The sequence below is a fragment of the Mobula birostris genome, chromosome 13 (assembly GCF_030028105.1).
Source record: "Mobula birostris isolate sMobBir1 chromosome 13, sMobBir1.hap1, whole genome shotgun sequence".
In the NCBI taxonomy this organism is placed as follows: Eukaryota; Metazoa; Chordata; class Chondrichthyes; order Myliobatiformes; family Myliobatidae; genus Mobula; species Mobula birostris.
Genome location: NC_092382.1, coordinates 30,789,312 through 30,813,796, shown reverse-complemented (window position 1 = coordinate 30,813,796; position 24,485 = coordinate 30,789,312). Strand labels below are relative to the sequence as shown.

Sequence of the window (24,485 nt, the reverse complement as noted above, 5' to 3'; positions counted from 1 at the left end):
GGCCTCCAATCTGACAAACATTTATCCACCACTACTCTCTGGCGTCTCCCATCCAGCCACTGCTGAATCCATTTTACTACTTCAATACTAATACCTAACGATTGAACCTTCCGTGTGGAACCTTGTCAAAGGCCTTACTGAAGCCCATATAGACAACATCCACCGCTTTACCTTTGTCAACTTTCCTAGCAACCTCTTCAAAAAATTCAATAAGATTTGTCAAACATTACTTTCCATGCACAAATCCATGTTGACTGTTCCTAATCAGACCCTGTCTATCCAGATAATTATATATACCATATATAGCAATACTCCAATCCTCCGGCACCATCCCCGTTTCTAATGACATTTGAAATATTTCTGTCAGAGCCCCTGCTATTTCCACACTAACTTCCCTTAAGGTCCTAGGGAATATCCTGTCAGGACCTGGAGACTTATCCACTTTTATATTCCTTAAAAGCTCCAGTACTTGCTCTTCTTTAATTATCATAGTTTCCATAACTACCCTCTTTGTTTCCCTTACCATACACAATTCAATATCCTCTCCTTAGTGAATCGTTTTTGGTGAAATCCTGGATCTGTGACTGTTTTTTATTTAGGTATCTGTGAAGTTCGTCCTGGCTCGACCCGTTGTTTTCCCAGCATGCCCTGCTGTAGCCTCCCTCCATTTCACAGATCCTCAGTCTCTCTCCAGCCGAGGGACGACTGTACACAAGTGTGAGCGTTTTTCCGCTCTTTCCAACGGGTACCATTGGATTCCAGGTAGCAGCTGTATTAAGCAAGGAGTGAACAACGATACCTAAGGTTAAAAGTCCAAAATAATGAAAGAAAAATTCACTGCTCGCTTATCTTCAGCCTGATTTTGATGAAATATTCAAGGTAATCATCCCAAATCCTCTTCTACACCTGGATAAAGTGAATTTATTTTTTTTAAGCCAAATGGGGGAAAAAAAACACATTTCCAGGCTATAAGCTAGTTTTACATCATTTCAACTGTCATTAATAGCAGATCAACCCCTTGGCCGAGCTCCACCAACTGTAGTTGATTGGAAAGAGGCTGTTTGTCTCTTTGTGTTGATAGGAAAAAGAGTAACTTACTGAGGCAATGAATGAGATGAAATGCATTTCCAAACCTCCCAAATGGTTGCCCTCCTCCCCTATTAACATTTATCACTTCCAAATACGATATTTTTTATTCGTATAGATACAACAACAATTTATGTAAAGATTCAAGCTTCTTTAACTTTTTATACATTTAAAGACTAAACAGAATCTGTATAGGTCTAACCATGTAGTACTCGACGTGTGAGGATATTGTGAGTATCGACACTCACAGATACACTTCCTGTCCAAACATTTCTGTGAGAGAAACGGTACGAGGCAGAGTTGCCAACCTTCCGCTTTTGATACTAATATTCAGCAGTATTCGTGGCTTTAGCGAAACTTCATTAGACGGAGTTGAGGAAAAACTTTTTCACCCAGAGAGTGGTGGATGTATGGAATGCTCTGCCCCAGAAGGCAGTGGAGGCCAAGTCTCTGGATGCTTTCAAGAAAGAGATGAACAGAGCAGTTAAAGATAGCAGAATCAAAGGTTATAGGGATAAGGCAGGAACTGGATACTGATTGTGGATGATCAGCCATGATCACAGTGAATGGCGGTGCTGGCTCGAAGGGCTGAATGGCCTACTGCACCTATTGTCTATTGAGCTCTGGAATTCATATATTTCTTTCATCTTGGTTTAGTGGTTGACATTATGAGAAGCCCTATTCATTTTGTATATGTCACACCCAATTTGTGTACCTGCTCATTACATGAATGGGGGAAGGAAGTTACCCAGTGCATGAAATGAGCTGGTAGACTGATTAGGTGTGAGATCGAGGTTCTTAGCCTAAGGTGGAAGGAGTCAATTTTGAAAACCTAGCAATTTTCAATTATCTGACACAGAAATACCACAACAGTTATTAACTTCAAACTTTCTGCATGATCACTCACAGAGCGGAACTACACGTACATGTAACGACAGCTGTAAACTTCAGGCCGTCTAACTTAGGCCACGAACTTATCAACCACCCCTCGTCCAGCTCCGGCACCCAAAAAACTGGCACTGCACCCCTGCTCCAGCCGTCAGGCAGAGCTCGGGCCCGGGACTTTCCGAATTTAAGCGGCCCAGATTCACACAAACCCGGGGATGTTTCCACTCACCGCCGCCCCGAATCGGAAAACCGCCAGCGGCAGCTGCATTCGGCAGCGCGCATGCGTTAGCAGGATGTTCGCGGCAGCGCCACCAGTGGCCGGAGGTCCGTGCAGCACCACCAGTGGCCGGAGGTCCGTGCAGCGCCACCAGTGGTCGGAAAACCATGCAGCACCACCAGTGGTCGGAAGGCCGGAGCGATAACAGGGAGGCAAATCACAAACACGACAAAGTCTGCAGATCAAAGTTGCTGGTGAACGCAGCAGGCCAGGTAGCATCTCTAGAAAGAGGTACAGTCAACGTTCCAGGCCGAGACCCTTCCTCAGGACGTCGACTGCACCTCTTCCTAGAGATGCTGCCTGGCCTGCTGCATTCACCAGCAACTTTGGTGTGTGTTGCTTGAATTTCCAGCATCTGTAGAATTCCTCATGTTTAAAGTCTGCAGATGCTGGAAATCCAAAGCAACACAAACAAAATGCTGGTGGAACTCAGCAGACCGGGCAGCATCTATCGAAAAGAGTCAACAGTCGACGTTTCCAGTTGAACCTTCCTTCAGGACTGAGATGAAATGACGGAAATACCTGAATAAAATCGGTCCGGATGAGGAAATGTCTCGCTGGAAGGTGATAGGTGAAGCCAGGTAGGTGGGAAAGCTGAAAAGCTGAAGAAAATAGAATCTAATAGGAGAGGAGAGTGGAGAATAGGAGAAAGGGATGGAGCAGTGGACCCAGAGAGAAGTGATCAGCAGGTGAGAGGACGTGGAAAGTCAGAGAGGAAGAGAGGGAGTGGGAGGGAGGGGTGAGGGAGAGATTTGTTCACCGGAAGGAGAAATCGATATTCATGCCATCGGGTTGGGGGGCGGGGGGTACCCAGACGGAATATAAGGTCCTGATCCTCGACCCTGAGGTGGCTTCATCTTAGCACAAGAGGAGGCGATGGGTTGACACGTCAGAACGGGAATGGGAATCGGAATGGGAATGAAAATGTTTGGACTCCGGGAAGTCCTGCTAGGAGCGGATAGTTCAAAGGTTAATTTATTATCAAGCAGGTATCCGTAAACAACTCTTGAGTTTCTTTTCTTCTCCAGAGAGCCACGAAACAAAGAAAGAACATGAAAGCCGTTCAGAGAGAAAAATCAAACTCCCACCCCACCCCCCGCATCAAAAAGAAATGCATCCCGATCATCAACCCCCAAAACCCACCCCTCCCGCACAAAAGGGAACAATAACATCGACCCCCCCCAAAAAAAACACAACCCCACCCTGCACAACTGCGGAGGGTCTGGTGTCACCAGTGTCGAGGCGGCCGCATCGGGAGCAGCGGACACAACGGGCGACCCCGGAAGATTCACAGGTGAAGTGTCGCCTCACCTGGAAGGATGTTTGGACAACGGAGAGAGTTCGGCCGTCCGGCCCTTTCACTGTGACACCCCGAACTCCACATCAAATCCGTCCACACCAATCTGGGTGAACTTTAATGACCAATAAATATAATTCCTCTCAGTGATCAGCTGTCTGAGTGATCACCTGACTTTGAGAGGAAGGGATGTCTCTGGTTGGAAGGACAGACCAAGGTAGAACATACAGGGTTAATGGTAAGGCACTGAGGAGTGCAGTGGAACAGAGGGATCTGGGAATACAGATACAAAATTCCCTAAAAGTGGCGTCACAGGTAGATAGGGTCGTAAAGAGAGCTTTTGGTACATTGGCCTTTATTAATCAAAGTATTGAGTATAAGAGCTGGAATGTTATGATGAGGTTGTATAAGGCATTGGTGAGGCTGAATCTGGAGTATTGTGTTCAGTTTTGGTCACCAAATTACAGGAAGGATATAAATAAGGTTGAAAGAGTGCAGAGAAGGTTTACAAGGATGTAGTCGGGACTTGAGAAACTCAGTTACAGAGAAAGGTTGAATAGGTTAGGACTTTATTCCCTGGAGCGTAGAAGAATGAGGGGAGATTTGATAGAGGTATATAAAATTATGATGGGTATAAGATAGAGTGAATGCAAGCAGGCTTTTTCCACTGAGGCAAGGGAAGAAAAAAACCAGAGGACATGGGTTAAGGGTGAGGGGTGAAAGTTTAAAGGGAACATTAGGGGGGGCTTCTTCACACAGAGATTGGTGGGTGTATGGAATGAGCTGCCGGACGAGGTGGTAAATGTGGGTTCTTTTTTTAACATTTATGAATAAATTGGACAGATACATGGATGAGAGGTGTATGGAGGGATATGGTCCGTGCGCAGGTCAGTGGGACTAGGCAGAAAATGGTTTGGCACAGCCAAGAGGGGCCAAAGGGCCTGTTTCTGTGCTGTACTTTCTATGGTTTCTATGGTTTAACACTGAGATGCAGTTGGTGAGTATGCTCTCAATGGTACAGTGGTAAAAGTCTGTCATATCCTGGGACAGAGGTGAGCTTTATTGATGCTCCGCAGGAAGTAAAGACGCTGTTGCGCCTTTTTGATCAAGATGGAGGAGTTCAGGGACCAGGTGAGATCCTCGAAAATGTGGACACCAAGGAATTTGAAGCTTGATACACGCTCCAATACAGTTCCATTGATGTAGATTGGGAGTGTGGCTCCTAACATGCCTGAAGTCCACAATGATCTTGGTCTTCTGGGTGTTAAAGGCCAGATCATTGTTGGCACACCACGCAGCCAAGTGCTGGACCTCATCCCTGTAGGCTGTCTCGTCATCCCCTCTGATCTGGCCAACCACCGTGGTGTCATCTGCGAACTTGATTATGGAGTTAGAACCATGTACAGGAACACAGTCACAGGTGAAAAGGGAGTACAGAAGAGGGCTCAGCCCACAGCCTTGAGGCACGCCGGTGTTCAGGGTGAGAGTGGAGGAGGAGAGGTTGTCTAACTTAACTGATTGGGGTCTGTTAGTCAGAAAGTCCAAGGTCCAATTGCAGAGGGATGAGCTGATACCAAGCTGGCAAAGTTTGGTGATCAGCTTGAAGGGGCTTACAGAATTGAATGCTGAACTAAAGTCAATGAACCTCATTCTGACGTAAGAGTTGGGGTTGTCCAGGTGGGTCAGGGCAGAGTGAAGTGCCGTGGAGATGGTGTCCTCTGTTGACATGTTGGTGCGATAGGCAGATTGATGGGGGTCCAGGATAGTGGGCAGACAGGATTTCAGATGTGATAGAACCAGTCTCTCAAAGCACTTTGCAATGATGGGGGTGAGTGCAACTGGGTGGAAATCATTCAGGCTCGTGGCAGTGGAATGCTTCGGCACTGGCACGATGGTGGTGATCTTGAAGCTTATGGGGACAACACCCTGGGCCAGGGACAGATTAAAAATGTCTGTGAAGACCCCGGCCAACGGCCCTGCACAGACTCTGAGCACATGGTCAGGTATTGCATCCGGACCAGCTGCCTTCCGTACATTCACCCTGCTCAGGGTGGCACAAACATCGGAGGTGGAAAGTGAGAGAGACAGTTCACCAGGTGGGAGATCCGCTTTGAGGGTGACCTCCTTGTTCCCTCGATCAAAGCGAGCGTAGAAGTAATTGAGCTCATCAGGGAGGGTAGCAGAGCTGGAAGGGGGCACAGTACTAGGAGGTTTGAAGTCTGTAATGACCTGTATGCTATGCCACATGGGCTGGGGGTCAGAGGAGTTGAAATGCTCCTCGATTCTCTGTTTGTAAATGTGTTTAGCCTGAGAGATTCCCCTCCTCAGGTTGGCCCTGGCTGAGCTGTAAGCCTCCTGGTCTCCAGACCTGAAGGCTGAATCTCAGGCTTTGAGCAGGAGGTGAACCTCTCTGTTCATCCATGGTTTCTGACTGGGGAAAACTTTTATTTGTTTTAGTGATGTCTCTCTATCTACACACTTGTTGATGTGCTCAAGGACAGAGTTGGTGTATAAATCAATGTTAATCTGAGAGTCTGTGGTGGCATGGGCAGCAAACGTGCTCCACTCTGTGTGCTGGAATTGGTGCTGAAGAGCAGAGTCAGCCCCCTCCAGCCAGATCTTAATAGTCTTCATTGTGGGTTTCACACGTTTAATGACCGGGCTATACTTGGGAAGCAGAAACAATGAAAGACGGTCGGACTTTCCCAGGTGGGGGAGGGTAGTGAGTTTGCAAGCATCAGCCACATTTGTGTAGACATGATCTAAGGTTTTATTACCCCTGGTGGTGCATAATACATTTTGGTAAAATCTTGGAAGCACAGTACACAGGTTACAATGATTAAAGTCCTCAGCGACAATCAAAGCTCCATCTGGATGCAATGTCTGCAGCTTGCTAATAGCAGCACTGAGGTCTTTCATGGCTGCTTTAGCATCAGCATCCAGTGGAACATAAACTGCGACAGCAATGATGCATGTTTTGTGACAATGAGGGGAGGTTGTTTTCTTGACACCAGTCAGATGTTGTTCAGACACCAGATACAGTCAGCAATCAAATGGTTGAGCCTGGAGCCTTCTCCTCCCCACCCTCCCGCCACCTTCTTTATTGGGCCTCTGCCCCTACCCTCTTCAGTCCTGACGAAGGGTCATGGCCCGAAATGTTAACTGATCATTTCCACGGATGCGGCCCGACCTGCTGAGTACCTCCAGCGTGTTGTGAATGGTGCGATGAATGTGCTGAGCTGTGTATATCACAATGCAAGAAGCATCGCAGGAAAGCCAGATGAGCTCAGGACAGGGAATTATGAAATTGTAGCCATTATTAGGACTTGGTTGCACCCAACAGTCTGAGGGATTTAGAGGAACAAATTTGTAGAGAGATCGCAGACCATGCCAAGAAACAAAGGTTGATTCAGTAAGTGATTTTAACTTTCCATATATTGACTGGGACTCCCATACTGTAAAAGGACTAGATGGGTTAGAGTTTGTCAAATGTGCCCTTAATCAGTAAGTAGAATTCCCGACGTAGAAGTGTGCAATAAGCTGTTAGGGAATGATCCAGGGCTGGTGACAGAATTTAGTGATCATCATGCCATGAGATTCAAAGTAAATATGGAAAAAGAAAGGTCTGGACCAGGGGTTGAGATTCTAAATTGGAGAAAGGTCAATTTTGATGGTATCAGAAAGGATCTGACAAGTGTGGTTTGGGACAGGCTGTTTTCTGGCAAAGGAGTACTTGGTAAGTGGGAGGCCTTCAGAAGTGAAATTTTGAAGGTGTCTAGTTTGTACATGTCTGCCAAAATAAAAGTTGAAAGGTAACTGGTGCTGGGAACCTTGGTTTTCAAGCGATATTGAGGTCCCGAGTATTTTGTCCCTCTGAATGCCTCAGACTGTTGGGTGCTACCAAGACTCATTAATGACTACATTATCATAATTCCACCCCAAGCTCATCCGACTTTTTTTTAGTCGTCTTCTGTGGGTTTCTAAAAGCTTCCCAATCGTCTTTGCTCTTTTGTTTGCCCTCTCTTTGGCTCTTATGTTGGCTTTGGTTTCTCATTTCAGCCACGGTTGTGTCCTCCTGCCTTTCCAATGTTTCCACATCTTTCGGATGTATCGATCACTGAGCTCCTGAATTGCTCCCAGAAACTCCAGCCATCGCTGCTCTGTTGTCACTCCTACCTTTTCCCTTCCAGACAAGTTTGGCCAGCTTCTCTGTCATAGAAACATGGGGATGTTCAGTGCAGAAACAGGCTATTTGGCCCATCTGGTCAATGCTGAAAAATCATTCAAGCTGTCTAATGCAACTACCTGTACTGGGACCATCGCCCTCCAGACCCCTACCATCCAGGCTCCCATCCAAACTTCTTTAAAATGGTGAAACTGAGCTCATATTCACCACTTGTGCTGGCATCTCATTCTGCACTCTCACAACCATTTCAGTAAAGAGCTTTTCCAAATGTTCCTGTTTAATTATCAACTTCCCCACTTACTCCTGACCTCTGGTTGTAGTCTCACCCAACCTCGGTGGAAAAAGCTGCTTGCATTTGCCCTATCTATACCCTCATAATTTTGTATACTTCTAACAAATCCTCAAAGCAATGTATAATTTCTTTCTTTATGTTTAGAGCCTTTCTTAGATGTGTAAGATGATAAAGGGCATTGATCATGTAGATAGCCAGAGGTTTTTTCCCAGGGCTGAAATGGCTAACATGAGGGGGTATAGTTTTACAGTGCTTTGAATCAGATACCGAGGGGATGACAGGGGTAAGTTTTTTTACAGAGAGTGGTGGGTGCGTGGAATGCACTGCCGGCTACTTGTGTGAGTATTTCAGTTACTGTGGGGCCAGGAACCCATGCAGCTCAGTGGGAACAGGGAATAATACCAATGGGGAGAGTCAGACTGAGCCAGGTCACAGATTGGAGATGGCAGAAATGCCCCATTCTGATAGAGACAGGAAGAGCATCAGAGAATTTGCTGGTCACTCCAGATACCAGCTCTGTGCCCAGTTAGAAGATGATTTCTCTCTCCAACCTGGATTGAACCTCACTGTAACAGTGTGATGCCAGATCACACCTTGGCAACTCAAGTGATCTCATCTGAAATGTTGTCCGACACCCATTGATGGATTTTGTAAATCTTTTTACAGGTTAAAAATGACGAGGAATTTATCTACAGGAATCTTGAACACAACACACCAGTTTTGCTGTTCTTGTCCAGATATTTAAGAAGTAGAGCAAGCGAATCACTTGATCGTCCCGCCCGCTCAGACTGTGGGGAGGGATTCACTCAGTCATTTCAACTGAAGATATATCAGCAAGTTCACACCGGACAAGGCCATTCATTTGTTCTGTGGGTGAGAAGGCATTCAGTTGCTCATCCCACCTGTGGACACATCAGTCAGTTCATCCTGGGCAGAGGCTGGTCATCTGCTGAATTTGTGGGGGAGGATGCATTCAGTCATCTGACCTAATGGCTCACCAGCGAGTTCACACCAGGGAGCAGCCGTTTACCTGCTCAGACTGTGGGAAGGGATTCACTTGCTCATCCAAACTGAAGGTACATCACAGAGTTCACACTGGGGAGAGGCCGTTCACCTGCTCAGACTGCGGGAAGCGATTCAGCATATCATCTCACCTTCTGATTCACCAGGCAGTTCACACTGAAGTGAGGGATTTCATCTGCTCAGTCTGCGGGAAGAGATTCTCTCAGTCATCCAACCTACAGAGACACCAGCGAGTTCACACTGGGGAGAAGCCATTCACCTGCTCAGACTGTGGAAAGGGATTCACGCGGTCATCCCACCTGCAGAGTCACCAGCGAGTTCACACTGGGGAGGGGCTGTTCACCTGCTCAGACTGTGGGAAGGCATTCACTCAGGCATCTCACCTACGGAGACACCAGTCAGTTCACAATGGAGAGAGGCCATTCACCTGCTCAGTCTGTGGGAAGACATTCACTCAGTTATCCAACCTACAGACACACCAGCGAATTCACACTGGGGAGAAGCCGTTCACCTGCTCAGACTGTGGGAAGGGATTCACACAGTTAGCTAACCTACAAACACACCAGTCAGTTCACACTGGGAAGAGGCCGTTCACCTGCTCAGACTGTGGGAAGGGATTCACCACATCGTCTCACCTACTGAGTCACCAGTCAGTTCACACTGCAGTGAGGGATTTCACCTGCCTAGACTGTGGGAAGAGATTCTCTCAGTCATCCAACCTACAGACACACAAGCGAGTTCACACTGGGGAGAAGCCGTTCACCTGCTCAGACTGTGGAAAGGGATTCACTCGATCATCCAACCTACAGAGTCACCAGCGAGTTCACACTGGGGAGTGACTATTCACTTGCTGTGAATGTGGGAAGGCATTCACACGATCATTTCATCCACTGAAACACCAGTGAGTTCACACTGGTTAAAGGCTGATCACCTGCTCACACTTTGGGAAGAGATTCTCTCAGCCATCTTCACCAAGGGTGCATCATTGAGTTCACACTGGGGGGAGGCCGTTCTTCTGCTGTGAATGTGGGAAGGGATTCACTCAGTCATCTAACCTTGTGACACACTAGCAAGTTCACACTGGGGAGAATGTTTCAATAAGCTGCCTGCTGGATATTTGTCCATTACCATTGCTGAATGCAATTTCAACAGTGACTGTCGGTGCTGAACTCTGCAATTATTGCTGCTGCTCACCACACCCAGTTCTGCACCCTGGTCACTGGGCATGGGAGGAGCTTATTCTGCTGCATATTCACCTTTAATGGGACTGGAGATTAATATTCTGGATCTGAGACAAATAAATCAGTTCTATTTTAAACGCTGTCTTCATTACTTAGTGAATTTATAACACACCTTGTACAGTAGAGAGTCAACTCAGGCTGGCTGGACACTGCCAGTGATTCTGTTCTACAACAGTCCTTTTAAATCCTCCCCTGTTGTTCCCCTTTTGCTCTCCCTGTGGGATGGGTTCCAATCACCACTCTGCGGGTGAAGAGGTTTCCCTTGAATTTTCTGCAGACTAAAGAAGTCGAGCTGATTGCAGTTCTGTCTGAGATGTTCTTCACCCCTGAAATCTCTGGGCTGAGTTAACCTCCTTATTCAGGGCTCATTTCCACATTATGGGTCATTTTTCCTGCTTCTAAAGGGTTGTTAGAAAACACCACTGTCCTCTGAAGACTGAAAGCAGGATGGGAAACCATTAGTTGGATGCTCAATGAAGCAGGGTCAGAAACCAGAGGCGGGTCTGCACAGGGCAGAGTTTGGGGCTCTGAACGATGGTCAGGGTAAGAATGTATGATGAGGAGAAGGGAATCAGCAACGGGGTGGGGCAACGAATGACAGAGTAGCAACATTTGGAAGCTGATTGACAGGGAAAATAATTCGGTTGACTGATGACACAAACAACGCCTGTGGTGAGGTGCTCCATTGATCGAGGAACATGTGTGTGTTGGGAATGGTTATATCTATTGAGGGAGTTGTTCCTGCTTGTTTATTCTGTAATATTATATCCAGATGTTTATATTTTAGATTATCCTATCTGTAATAATGTATTGATTATCATATAAATTGTGAGATTCTGTCCTGAACTGGATCAGGCTGGAATTTATGGTGCCTTAATGAAGTTATGGTGGTCATTCATGAGTTTGTATTTTAAAGCAAGATTTTGGTGAATGATATTTGCCACTTCATTGTGCCTTCATATGTAATCAGATTGAGTTAAACTGCTTTAGGATCCCGGAATGTGTTGGATTGTGTCTGGTTTCTCGGCATTTGCTGCATTTATTGCCTTGTTTGTTTGTATTGTATGTGTTTTTGATTTTGTTTCTCTTTTTGTGAACCCCCTTGTGCTGTATTTCTGCAAGGAACCCCTCTGTTTCTGGGAAGAGGTTTCCAACTCTAGTCAGGTGCTCGATGCTTCCCTGTCACCATCCCGTCTGCTCAGATCGTTGGGATGTCTCCCATGGAGGGTCATACTCTGGTTAATGTTTTCTTCCATAATGATGATTTATTTTTCTCAGTTTGCCTCTCATTTAAGTTTTCTGGTCTGTATTTCTTATCATGATTGCAGATACACACATGGAGTGCTGAATCCTGTTCAGTTTATATACTTAGAAGTTTTATCTGACAGTTGTGATTTTTTTTTTCATGTGTGTTATTCCTCTTCCTCCTTCTGTCCAAGGTTATTTTAATCTAAATGGGCTTGAGTGTAAATAGTCTTTTCTAAAGTTGTCATTTCAGTTCTTATTTATCTTTGTAAATTTTACTGATTGAAATAGGACAAAATATTTTCATTAAAAAAGTCAATGTCTGTATTCATGAGAATGTTTATTGCCTTTGTTGTATTTAACTATTGGGCTCTGTTTGGTAGGTTTTTTAAAGCCTTGAACTAAATTTTGTCAAAGTTTTTCCCTATTTCACACTACTTTCTATTGTCTTTGCTTGTTGATATTCCAGATACGTGTGTATCAAGAGTCCCGATGAAGGGTCTTGGCCCAAAATGCTGATTTCCATCCATAGATGCTGCCTGAGCTCCTCCAGCACTTTGTGTTTAGTTCAGAAACAAAGGTTCTGAACTTAAAGAGGGGTAACTTTGAAGGTATGAGACGTGAATTAGCTAAGATAGACTGGCAAATGACACTTAAAGGATTGACGGTGGATATGCAATGGCAAGCATTTAAAGGTTGCATGGATGAACTACAACAATTGTTCATCCCAGTTTGGCAAAAGAATAAATCAAGGAAGGTAGTGCACCCGTGGCTGACAAGAGAAATTAGGGATAGTATCAATTCCAAAGAAGAAGCATACAAATTAGCCAGAGAAAGTGGCTCACCTGAGGACTGGGAGAAATTCAGAGTTCAGCAGAGGAGGACAAATGGCTTAATTAGGAAGGGGAAAAAAGGACATAAATAATCTTCCAGAAATAGTAGGGGACAGAGGGTCCAGTGAGATGGAGGAACTGAGCGAAATACATGTTAGTAGGGAAGTGGTGTTAGGTAAATTGAAGGGATTGAAGGCAGATAAATCTCCAGGGCCAGATGGTCTGCATCCTAGAGTGCTTAAGGAAGTAGCCCAAGAAATAGTGGATGCATTAGTGATAATTTTTCAAAACTCGTTAGATTCTGGACTAGTTCCTGAGGATTGGAGGGTGGCTAATGTAACCCCACGTTTTATAAAAGGAGGGAGAGAGAAACCGGGGAATTATAGACCGGTTAGCCTAACGTCGGTGGTGGGAAAACTGCTGGAGTCAGTTATCAAGGATAACAGCACATTTGGAAAGCGGTGAAATGATCGGACAAAGTCAGCATGGATTTGTGAAAGGAAAATCATGTCTGACGAATCTCATTGAATTTTTTGAGGATGTAACTAGTAGAGTGGATAGGGGAGAACCAGTGGATGTGGTATATTTGGATTTTCAAAAGGCTTTTGACAAGGTCCCACACAGGAGATTAGTGTGCAAACTTAAAGCACACGGTATTGGGGGTAAGGTATTGATGTGGGTGGAGAATTGGTTAGCAGACAGGAAGCAAAGAGTGGGAATAAACGGGACCTTTTCAGAATGGCAGGCGGTGACCAGTGGGGTACCGCAAGGCTCAGTGCTGGGACCCCAGTTGTTTACAATATATATTAATGACTTGGATGAGGGAATTAAATGCAGCATCTCCAAGTTTGCGGATGACACGAAGCTGGGTGGCAGTGTTAGCTGTGAGGAGGATGCTAAGGGGATGCAGGGTGACTTGGATAGGTTGGATGAGTGGGCAAATTCATGGCAGATGCAATTTAATGTGGATAAATGTGAAGTTATCCACTTTGGTGGCAAAAATAGGAAAACAGATTATTATCTGAATGGTGGCCGATTAGGAAAAGGGGAGGTGCAACGGGACCTGGGTGTCATTATACACCAGTCATTGAAAGTGGGCATGCAGGTACAGCAGGCGGTGAAAAAGGCGAATGGTATGCTGGCATTTATAGCGAGAGGATTCGAGTACGGGAGCAGGGAGGTACTACTGCAGTTGTACAAGGCCTTGGTGAGACCACACCTGGAGTATTGTGTGCAGTCTTGGTCCCCTAATCTGAGGAAAGACATCCTTGCCATAGAGGGAGTACAAAGAAGGTTCACCAGATTGATTCCTGGGATGGCAGGACTTTCATATGAAGAAAGACTGGATGAACTGGGCTTGTACTCGTTGGAATTTAGAAGATTGAGGGGGGATCTGATTGAAACGTATAAAATCCTAAAGGGATTGGACAGGCTGGATGCAGGAAGATTGTTCCCGATGTTGGGGAAGTCCAGAACGAGGGGCCACAGTTTGAGGATAGAGGGGAAGGCTTTTAGGACCGAGATTAGGAAAAACTTCTTCACACAGAGAGTGGTGAATCTGTGGAATTCTCTGCCACAGGAAACAGTTGAGGCCAGTTCATTGGATATATTTAAGAGGGAGTTAGATATGGCCCTTGTGGCTACGGGGGTTAGGGGGTATGGAGGGAAGGCTGGGGCGGGGTTCTGAGTTGGATGATCAGCCATGATCATAATAAATGGCGGTGCAGGCTCGAAGGGCCGAATGGCCTACTCCTGCACCTATTTTCTATGTTTCTCTAGATTTCTCGAATCTGCAGGTCCTCTTGTTTCCCAGATACTTTTGTTTCTTGAAAGACCAAGCCAAGAACAAGCTGGTAGTGGGGTTGTGTGGCTCTGTTGGTAAAATATTAAATAAAATCATTGGAAAGAGGTGGCATAGGGTTGGAAGGTGTAGAATTAAGGAACAGCAAATGTAAAAAACAAAAAAATCCCTGATGGGAATTGTAGAGACCTCCAAACTGAAGTAAGTATGTAGTCCACAAATGACAATGGGAGATAGAAAATGCATCCCAAAAGGGCAATGCAGAGGAGATGTACAAGGATGTTGCCTGGATTGGGGAGCATGCCTTATGAGAGTTGGTTGAGTGAACTCGGCCTTTTCTCTTTGGAGTGACGGAGGATGAGAGGTGACCTGATAGAGGTGTATAAGAAGAGGAGAGGCATTGGTTGTGTGGACAGACAGGTTTTTTCCCCAGGGCTGAAATGGCTAACACAAGAGGGCACTGTTTTAGGGTGCATGGGTGTAGGTACAGAGGAGATATAAAGGGTAAATTTTTTATGCAGTGAGTAGTGAGTGCGTGGAATGGGCTGCCAGAGACAGTGTTGAGGTGGAAACGATGGGGTCTTTTAAGAGTCTCCTGGATAGGTACATGGAGCTTAGAAAAATAGAGGAGTATGGGTAAGCCTAGGTAGTTCTAGGGTAAGGAAATGTTTGGCACAGCTTTGTGGACCAAGGGGCCTGTTCTGTGTTGTAGGTTTTCTGTATCTCTAAGGTGCTGCATGTGAGGTTGCTTAACAAGATCACAGCGCATGGAATTACAGGAAAGGTGCTTGTATGGGTCGAAGCTTGGCTGACTGACCAGGGAGAAAGAGTCAGAATAATGTGGCAATTCTGTTTTGCTGTCACTAACTAATGGTGTTCCATGGGGGTCAGTATTGAGACTGCATCTTTTCATGTTAAATCTGAATGATATGGATGACGGAATTGATACCTTGGTGACGAACTTTGCAGTTGATACAAAGATAGGTACAGGGCAGGTAGTTTAGAGCAAAGTGGGAGTCTGCAGATGGACTTCGATAGGTTTGGATAACAGGCAACTAAGTAGTAGATGAAATACAGTGTATGCAAATATATGCTCACGTACAATTGGTAGGAGGAATAAGGGCGTTGGAAAAAAAAATAAATGGGAGAAAATTCAAAAATCTGAGGTGCATAGGTACTTGGGAGTCCTTGAGCAGGAGTCCGGAAAGGTTTGCTTGCAGATTGAGTTGATAAAAGATGAAAACGGTAATGTTAACATATAAGAGCAAGGATGTGACACTGTAGCTTTATAACACATCGGTCAGTTCGCTGTTGGTGTATTGTGAGCAGTTTCCGACCTCCTGTCTGAGAAAAAGATGTGCTCGTATTGGAGCGGGTCTGGAGAAGGTTCATGAAGGTTCTAGGAATGAAAGGGTTAACTTAGGATCGTTAGACGGCTTTGACCCTGTACTCACTGGTCCAGAAGAAAGAGAGGGGATCTCATTGAAACCTATCAAATATTGAAAGGCCTGGACAGAGTGGCTATGAAGAAGATGCACCCTACGCTGTGTGAGTCTGGGACCAGAGGCCACGGCCTCAATGTATAGAGCATCCACTGAGAGCAGAGATGAGGAGGAATTTCTGTAGTCAGGGAGTGGTAAATCTTTGGAATTCATTGCCACAGATGGAGCAGAGGCCAAGTCAGTGAGTGTATTTTAAATGGATGTTGAAAGATTATGGGGAGAAGGCAGGAGAATGGGGTTGAGAGAGATAATCAATTGGACACGAAGGAATGGTGGAACAGACTCGATTGGCTGAGCAGCCTCTGTCTCACATCTCATGGCTCATGGACTGAAGAGGCTAGTGCGGTTGCATTAGGGTTAAGGTATCGTGAGGGTATCCACGCCTGGATTATTTCCTATTGATGCTGCCTGGCCTGCTGCGTTCCACCAGAATTTTCTGTGTGTCGCTTGAATTTCCAGCATCTGCAGATTTTCTCGTGTTTACACCCTGGATTATTGTATTCAGTTTTGGTGGTTCTGCTGTAGGAGAGAGGACGTCAAGCTGGAATGAGTGCAGGAGAGATTTACGAGAATGGTGCCGGTACTCGAGGGACTGAGTTCTGGAGAGAGGCTGGGCAGGTTGGGACTTCACACCTTGAAGTGCAGGAGATTGAGGCTGACATGATGCAAGTGTTCCAAACCCTGAGTGTCCAGAACTGGGGAACGTGCGCAGTCCTTTTCCCCACTTTTGTGGAACCAACAACCAGACGGCACTGGTTCAAGGTGAGAGAGGATTGATTTAATAGGGATGCCAGGGGAAAATTATTAATCCGCTCTCCCTTCCGGTTCATCGTTTAACTAACTCGATGAGTCCACTCTCAGGTTAAAGGAGCAACACCTCATATTACATCCGGGTAGTCTACAACCCGATGGCATGAACATCGATATCTTTAACTTCTACCTCTTCCTTTTCCTTTCATCAACACACACACCCGTCTCCTCCATTCTGTCTCCCCACTTCTCTCTTCTCCACTGTGGACCGTCTCCCTCTGGTTCCTCTTTTACTTCCTCTTTTCCCCATGGTCCGCTCTCCTATCCTATCAAATTCCTTCTTTTCAGTCCTTTGCATTTTCCACCTCCCACCTCTCAGCGTCTCACTTCATCTCCCACCTCCCCCACCCACTCACCTTCACTCTTACCTGGCTTCACCTACCATCTACCAGCTTGGACTCTTCCACTCCCCGCATCATCTTGTTCCAGCTTCTCCCCACTTCCAGTCCTGATGAAGGGTCTCGGCAGGAAATCTCTGTTTTGCTTTATCCCCCTCTATAGAAGCTACCTGACCTCCTGACTTCCTCCAACATCTTGTGTTTCTTACTCTGCATCTCCAACACCTGCAGAATCTCATCGGGACAGAGTGCAGAATGCAGAGAGTACATTGGGTCTCACTAATGTCGAGGAGGACACACGTGGAAAACTGGAAACAGTAGATGACCCCTGTTTGGGACCCTGTCTAGTGGTGAGGAGAGTGGTTTGGGGCAGGTCTAGAACTTCATCCACTTGCAGAGTTGGCTTCCAGCCCCCTACACCCCTCCTTATTGCTGTAAACCTCTCTCTTTTCTGGACAGCACTTCCACTTGGTGGTGATTTGCCACAATAACAGGAGCCCCTGATTTGTGGACTCTGTTGTCACCGGGTGGTGCTCTGCCGCAGTAACGCTGAGAGACAGAAATGTGACGCTGCAGACTGCTGAAATGTTTATTCAAGATTCAAGGTTGTTTAATTCCATTTCCAACAGACAAGTGTAAATGAGATCGAAATAGTTATTACTCCGGCTCCAAAGCAACACAAAAACACAATAGTAAAAACATATATCCACAGCTTATGTACTGTGCACGGATTGATCATATGATACTCTATGAAGATGCTTCATAAATACCCTATCGTTTGTGAATATGTTCTAAATTTCAGGGCCAAATCATCTCACCTCTGCTGGTAAATCATCCCATGTAATACACTGGTAAAACTGCACTGCTGGCTCCATAGCTACTCTAAGATTTCTTTCTGCTTGGGGATTAAAACTGTGCATAGAATTCCAGATGTGGCCTCACTAACACCCTGTGCAATAGTAGCTACACAGGCCCGTTACATAATCTCCACTCCCTGTGCGGTGAAGGCCAAAATACAATCTGCCTTTTGAATTACTTGATGCAGAACCAGAACGTCGTCATTAGATTTCCTTCCTTTGCTTCTGTGTTATCAGCAGATTTGGACATTTCCCATCTCGTTCCCTCCTCCAGGCAATTAAGCAGTGAATATGTTTACTGAACATACAAACATGTACCAGAGCCTGTCTGCAGGGTTAGTACTTTGCTCTGGGTGTAAGATGTGGGAATTCCGGGAATCTTCCCGTCTCCCAGACGGCCATATCGGCGCCCGGTGTGCTGAGATGCAGCTGATGAGAGAACGTGTTAGGGATCTGGAACTGCGGCTTGATGATCTACAGCTTATAATGGAACGTGAGCAGGAGATCGATAAGTGGGTGACTGTCAGGGAAGGGATGGGAAGAGCTCAGATAGCAGAGAGCACCCCTGTGGCCATCCCCCTCAGTAATTGTTATCTCGTTTTAGATGCTGTTGAGGGGGATGACCTGACAGAGGACGACCACGGCGATGCGGTCTCTAGCATTGGGTCTGGTTCCGTGGAGCAGAAGGGAAAAAGGAAGATGATCTCTGTTTTAAGTCATCATAACCTGAATCCCAACTTTGGCTATCATGGGTATCAGAATCATGCTGCACAGAACCGTCTGCATTGGCAGACTTTTTAGCTGTACTTCGAGTTACTGTGCAGGAAGGATAAATGTTAAAATCCATCTGTGGGTCGTCAGTGGTTGGCTTAGTTGTCAACTGAACTGCAGGAACAACCTTACCATCTGCCAGGTCATTCCCTATCAGCAAAGTAACATCTTCCACCGGTAAACTGGAGCATAATCCGATCTTAACAGGTCCTGAAACCAACCCTGACTGTAAAGTTACCTTGTGCAATGGAAAAGATACAATGCTGCCCCCAGTGCCTTTAATAAGATTTACCTCACCAATGTCAGTCTCATCACCAAACTTTAGAATACTGTCTAATATAAGTGACTGAGAAGCCCTAGTATCTCAAAGAATTTTCACTGGTACCGGGGTTGACCCTTCCATTACTAATATAAACCCATCTGACATAAAATGATCGAATCCCTTCTTAACTCATTCAGACCTCTCAGTCCTTAACTGAGCCTCAACAGAATGTTCAGAACCCTGTGGGTTTATAGGTGCTTCAACATACTGATCACAGGCATGTGGGACTGCCTCCTTTTCCTTTTTCTTCTTCAGGACAGGACAATTAGCCATCATATGACCAGCTTTCTTACAATAGTAACAAGAAAGACCAGAATATTTCTCCTTCAACTGCTTCCCTTCATCCTCACTCTTGTCACTAAACCCAACTTCAATTTCTGGTTTACCCTGGTTATCCCTGCTACTCCTTTGGAAGCTCTTATTCTGGGTAAACTTAACCTTATGAGTTAAAGCAAACACATCTGCTAATCTAGCAGACTCCTGCAAAGTGGCAGCATCCTTTTCATTTAAATACGTCTTTATGTCATCAGGGATGCACCTCCTGAATTCTTCAGTTAAAACCAAATCTTTCAAGCTGTTAAAATCATCATTAACATTTTTATATGTGCACCAGCGGTCAAAACACACAAACTTCTCATAAGCAAATCCATATAAGTCTGGTTCACAGATTTCCTCAAATTTCTAAACTTTTGCCTGTATGCTTCTGGGACCAACTCATAAGCACTGAGCACAGCCTGTTACACTATGTCATAATCAGCTGCTTCAACAACAGTCAAAGCAGAATAGGCTCGCTGAGCCTTCCCCTTAATTACACTTTGTAAGAGAATGGGCCAACCCTCTTTTTGCCACTTTAAACTCAGAGCAACCTTCTCAAAATGCTGAAAGTATTTATCAACCTCTGCCTCATCAAATGGAGGTAGCAATTTAACTTTCCGACTGGCCTCAAACTTATCCCCAGAGTCTAACGCGAGACCCTTTTGCTGCAATCTCTCTATCTTTTCCAGCTCGAACAGCCTCTGTCTTTCTGCTTCTTCCCTGTTTTTCTGCCTCTTCTCTCTGTTTTACTGCCTCTCTAGCCTCAACCTGCCTCTGCCGTTCCACAGCCTCCATCTTTAATTTTTCTAACTTGTACGGGAGCCCAAGCTCACTAGGTTTACTTTCAGGAAACACCTCCAACTCCTCCACTTTAAACACACCCTCATATACATAATGTTCAGCTATTATCCTCTGCATCTGTAACCTCCTCATTGTCGATTTCACCTTCACAAGTTTTAACCTTTCAGCAATACTCAAAACGCAATCCTTCTGGTGTCCTTTAGTGCCTCAGAGGTTGGCGCTTCCAGACATCTATCAACATCCATTGCTTCTGCCACACAAATAAATCAAAAGGGATTTCACCAATGAAGTTGGTTAGTAATCTATACACCCCCAAATCTGTTCATATCCAGGATGCAGGCCCCATTTTTTTATGAACCATAACGCTCTAGAAACGAACCAGCAGCAATAAACTACACCTGGAGTCTGGTTTTGATGTTAAATCCACTATCTTTATTAGCATCTACTAACAATATAGTATTTTAAGCAAGATAAACAGAAGTTAACAGTGTTATGCGTACGTGTGTGTAAATATAACTCCCAAACTATTGAACTCGGGGGAAACAAAGCTTGGAGTCTTGAGATGGTGAGCTATGAAAGTTCAGTTCAACCACAGAGCAGTTGAGGAGAGAGAGATATTTGTAATCCAGGGTAAATGTCGAGAGAAGGCAATAACGTGAATTCAAGTTTCCATGGTGGTAAAACGAGAGAACAGTCGCTGCAGATTTTATCCGTCATCGTTCCAAATCCATTTACGAATTATCACAGGAAGTGACTTGTCACAAGGGGTATCGTCTTCAAGTGAATTACCACACCACACCCAGGCAAGTGTTAACACATAGGTGGTCTTCATAGGATACCCCAAATCCGATCCACTCCTATGGATCAAATGAGGTGACAACCACACATTTGATGTTCGCTGAATCGATAATTAACCCACCCTTGTGGGCAGAGGAAAGTTCTAAACAGTGACCCTTGGCCACCAGTTCCCTTGTTTCGAACCTTCCATTTTTCCTCCTTCATCTCCATCTGACTCTGAGTATCTGTGTCCTCGGTTAAAACAAGCAGCGAGCGATGTAAACAAGCTGCAAGTCAGACTGATTTCCATTCTTAATCTCTCTCTCTCTCTTAAAATGACAGTCCACAGAAAATGAAACCTAGGGATTCATAACAATGGCCCAGTGTGAACTGACTGGTGTGCCAGTAGGTGGGATGACTGAGTGAATCTCTTCCCACAGTCTGAGCAGGTGAACGGCCTCTCCCCAGTGTGAACTCGCTGATGACTCTGTAGGTTGGATGAGTGAGTGAATCTCTTCCCACATTCTGAGCAGGTGAACGGCCTCTCCCCAGTGCGAACTGACTGGTGTGCCAGTAGGTGGGATGACCGGGTGAATCTCTTACCACATTCTGTTCAGGTGAATGGCTTCTCCCCAGTGTGAACTCGCTGGTGTTTCTGCAGGGTGGACGAATCAGTGAACCTCTTCCCACAGACTGAGCAGTTGAACGGCTTCTCCCCAGTGTGAACTCGCTGATGTCTCTGTAGGTCGGATGACTGAGTGAATCTCTTCCCACATTCTGAGCAGGTGAACGGCCTCTCCCCAGTGTGAACTCGCTGGTGTTTCTGTAGGGTGGACAAATTAGTGAATCTCTTCCCACAGACTGAGCAGGAGAATGGCCTCTCCCGCGTGTGAGCTGACTGGTGTGCCAGCAGTCCGGATGACCTAGTGAATCTCTTCCCACATTCTGAGCAGGTGAACGGCTTCTCCCCAGTGTGAACTCGCTGATGACTGTGTAGGTTGGATGAGTAAGTGAATCTCTTCCCACATTCGGAGCAGGTGAACGGCTTCTCCCCAGTGTGAACTCGCTGGTGACTCTGTAGGTGGGATGAATCAGTGAATCTCTTCCCACATTCGGAGCAGGTGAACGGCTTCTCCCCAGTGTGAATTCGCTGATGACTCTGCAGATCGGATGACCAAGTGAATCTCTTCCCACATTCTGAGCAGGCGAACGGCTTCTCCCCCGTGTGAACTCGCTGATGACTCTGTAGGCAGGATGACCAAGTGAATCTCTTCCCACATTCTGAGCAGGTGAACGGCCTCTGCCCCGTGTGAACTGACTGGTGTGCCAGTAGTCTGGATGACCTAGTGAATCTCTTCCCACATTCTAAGCAGGGGAACGGCTTCTCCCCAGTGTGAACTTGCTGATGTCTCTGTAGGGTGAATGACTGAGTGAATCCCTTCCCACAGACTGAGCAGGTGAACGGCTTCTCCCCAGTGTGAACTCGCTGGTGACTCTGTAGGTGGGATGAATCAGTGAATCTCATGCCACATTCTGAGCAGGTGAACGGCTTCTCCCCAGAGTGAATTCGCTGGTGTTTCTGTAGGGTGGATGAATCAGTGAATCTCTTCCCACAGAATGAGCAGGTGAACGGCTTCTCCCCAGTGTGAACTCGCTGATGTCTCTGTAGGTCGGATGACTGAGTGAATCTCTTCCCACATTCTGAGCAGGTGAATGGCTTCTCCCCAGTGTGAATTCGCTGATGTCTCTGTAGGATGGATGAATCAGTGTATCTCTTCCCACAGACTGAGCAGGTGAATGGCTTCTCCCCAGTTTGAACTCGCTGGTGAGCCATTAGGTTAGATGACTGAGTGAATCCTTTTTCCTTTCCCAGAAATTCAGCAGATGACCAGCCTCTACCCAATGTGAACTGACTGGTGTGTCCGCAGGTGGGAAGACCGACTGAATCCTTTCTCACACACAGAACAGATGAATGGCCTTGCCCAGTGTGAACTTGCTGATATACCTTCAATTGAGATAACCGAGTGAATCCATTCCCACTATCTGAGCAGGTGAACGGCCTTTCCCTTGGAAAGTTATGGGCATGTCAGTCGGTCAGAAGACTGAGAGAATACCTTCCCACAGTCTGAACAGGAACGATGGTCGATCCCTTGCTCCAGTTCTTAAATATCTTGACAGGGACAGCAAAACTGGCGTGCCGTGTTTGAGATTGCTGGAGGCAAATTCCTTCTCGTTTTTAACCTGTAAAAAGATTTACAAAATCCATCAATTGGTGTAGGACAACATTTCAGATGAGATTACTTGAGTTGCCAAGGTTTGATCTGATATCACACTGTTACAGTGAGGTTCAACCCAAGTTGGACAGAGAAATCATCTTCTGCATGGGCACAGTGCTGGTATCTGGAGTGACCATCAAATTCTCTGATGCTCTTCCTGTCTCTATAAGAATGGGGCATTTCTGCCATCTCCAATCTGTGACCTGGCTCAGTTTGACTCTCTCCATTGGTATTATTCCCTGTTCCTGCTGAGCCCCATGGATGCCTGGCCCCACAGTAACTGAAACACCCTCTCACAAATAGTCTTTCTTGACATGCATCTGGGATTTTCTTTTATGTATTATTAACTTAAAGTGCCACAGTTTTAACGCCATATAAAAAATTCCTGCTGAGATGAATGGTTGGTCCACACAGCTGTTAAAAGGACTTGGAGTGAATTTTTGTATTATTTCAGGTTCTTGTCACAGTCACAGAAAATTACAACACAGAAACAGGCCCTTTGGGCCATCTGGTTTGTGCTGAACTATTTAAACTGCCCACTTCCATACCCCTACCATCCATGTACCTATGCAAACCTCTTAAATGTTGAAATTGAGCTCGCATGCACCACTTGTGCTGGCTGCTCATTCCACACCCGGATGACCGTCTGTGTGAAGAAGTTTCCCCTCATGTGCGCCTAATATCTCACCTTTCACCCTTAACCCATGGCCTCTGGTTGTAGTACCGCCCAATCTCAGTAGAGAAAGCCAGCTTGCATTTACCCTATCTATACCCCTCTATCACAATCAAATCTCCCCTCGGTCTTCTACATTCTAAGGAATAAAGTCTTGACCTGCTCAATCTTTCCTTATAACCCAAGTCCTCCAGACCTGGCAAAATCCTTGTGAATCTTCTCTGAACTCTTTCAACCTCTTTTACATCTTCCTGTAGGTTGGTGACCAAAACCGCACACAATACTCCAAATTAGGCCTCACCAATGTCTTGTACAAAGTCAACAGAACATCCATCTATTGTTGTCAGTACTTTGGTTCAAAAAGGCCAACGTGCCAAAATCTTTCTTTCCATCCCTATCTAACTGTGACACCACTTTCAGTGAAATACAGACCTGTATTCTCAGATGCCTTTCTTCTACAGCAATCCTCAGTGCCCTAACATTCACTGTGTAAGACCTAGGTCCAACCAAAATGCAACACCTCACACTTGTCTCCATTAAATTCCATTTTGCATTTCTTATCCCATTATTCCAGCTGATCCAGATTGCACTGCAAGCCATGATAGTCTTCCTTGCTGTTCACGACACCACTAATCTTGGTGTGATCCACAAATTTGCTGATCCAGTTAACCACACTATCAACCAGATTACTGATATAGATGACACACAATAACAGATACAGCACTGATCCCTGTGGCAAACCACTAGTCACAGGCCTCCAGTCAGAGAGGCAACCATGTGCTACCACACTCTGGCTTCTCCCAAAGACAGTGACTCACCCAATTTACTATCTCATCTTGAATGCTGAGTGACTGAACCTTCTTGACCAATCTCC

The 24,485-nt window shown here is 45.8% G+C and overlaps 3 protein-coding genes and 1 long non-coding RNA gene across 6 annotated transcripts in view; 3 read left to right on the top strand and 1 right to left on the bottom strand.

Annotated features, from left to right (window-relative positions):
• LOC140208687 (uncharacterized) overlaps positions 1–18,712 on the top strand; it is a 32,938-nt gene extending 14,226 nt beyond the window's left edge. Inside the window, exons 3-4 of one of the 2 annotated variants that reach the window (XR_011888873.1) lie at positions 12,005–12,146; positions 18,281–18,712. This is a non-coding gene — a long non-coding RNA (uncharacterized lncRNA). Of the gene's footprint in view, positions 1–1,995; positions 2,451–12,004; positions 12,147–18,280 lie in introns of those variants that run through there. The other variant, XR_011888872.1, reaches the window with a different exon arrangement.
• The window catches only part of LOC140208711 (uncharacterized), a 126,971-nt gene that overhangs the window by 40,533 nt on the left and 61,953 nt on the right, over positions 1–24,485 (top strand). The gene's annotated exons all lie outside the window — the stretch shown is intronic.
• On the top strand, positions 2,564–11,743 carry LOC140208686 (uncharacterized). Of its 2 annotated transcripts, none has more exons than XR_011888871.1 (2): positions 2,564–2,832; positions 3,280–3,811. XR_011888871.1 is itself a non-coding variant. In XM_072277547.1 (2 exons), exon 2 carries the CDS (start codon positions 9,016–9,018, stop codon positions 9,886–9,888), a length of 873 nt encoding a protein of 290 aa, XP_072133648.1. In that variant the 5' UTR covers positions 2,592–2,832; positions 8,693–9,015; the 3' UTR covers positions 9,889–11,743. The 2 variants fall into 2 exon arrangements, 1 of the variants encoding a protein (XP_072133648.1); XM_072277547.1 differs by lacking the exon at positions 3,280–3,811 and adding an exon at positions 8,693–11,743 and having other exon boundaries at positions 2,592–2,832.
• Positions 20,295–24,485, bottom strand: part of LOC140208685 (uncharacterized) — a 28,267-nt gene continuing 24,076 nt past the window's right edge. Inside the window, 1 exon segment of the mRNA XM_072277546.1 lies at positions 20,295–22,524. Coding sequence (XP_072133647.1) covers positions 21,030–22,524 — 1,495 coding nt within the window. The 3' untranslated portion in view covers positions 20,295–21,029.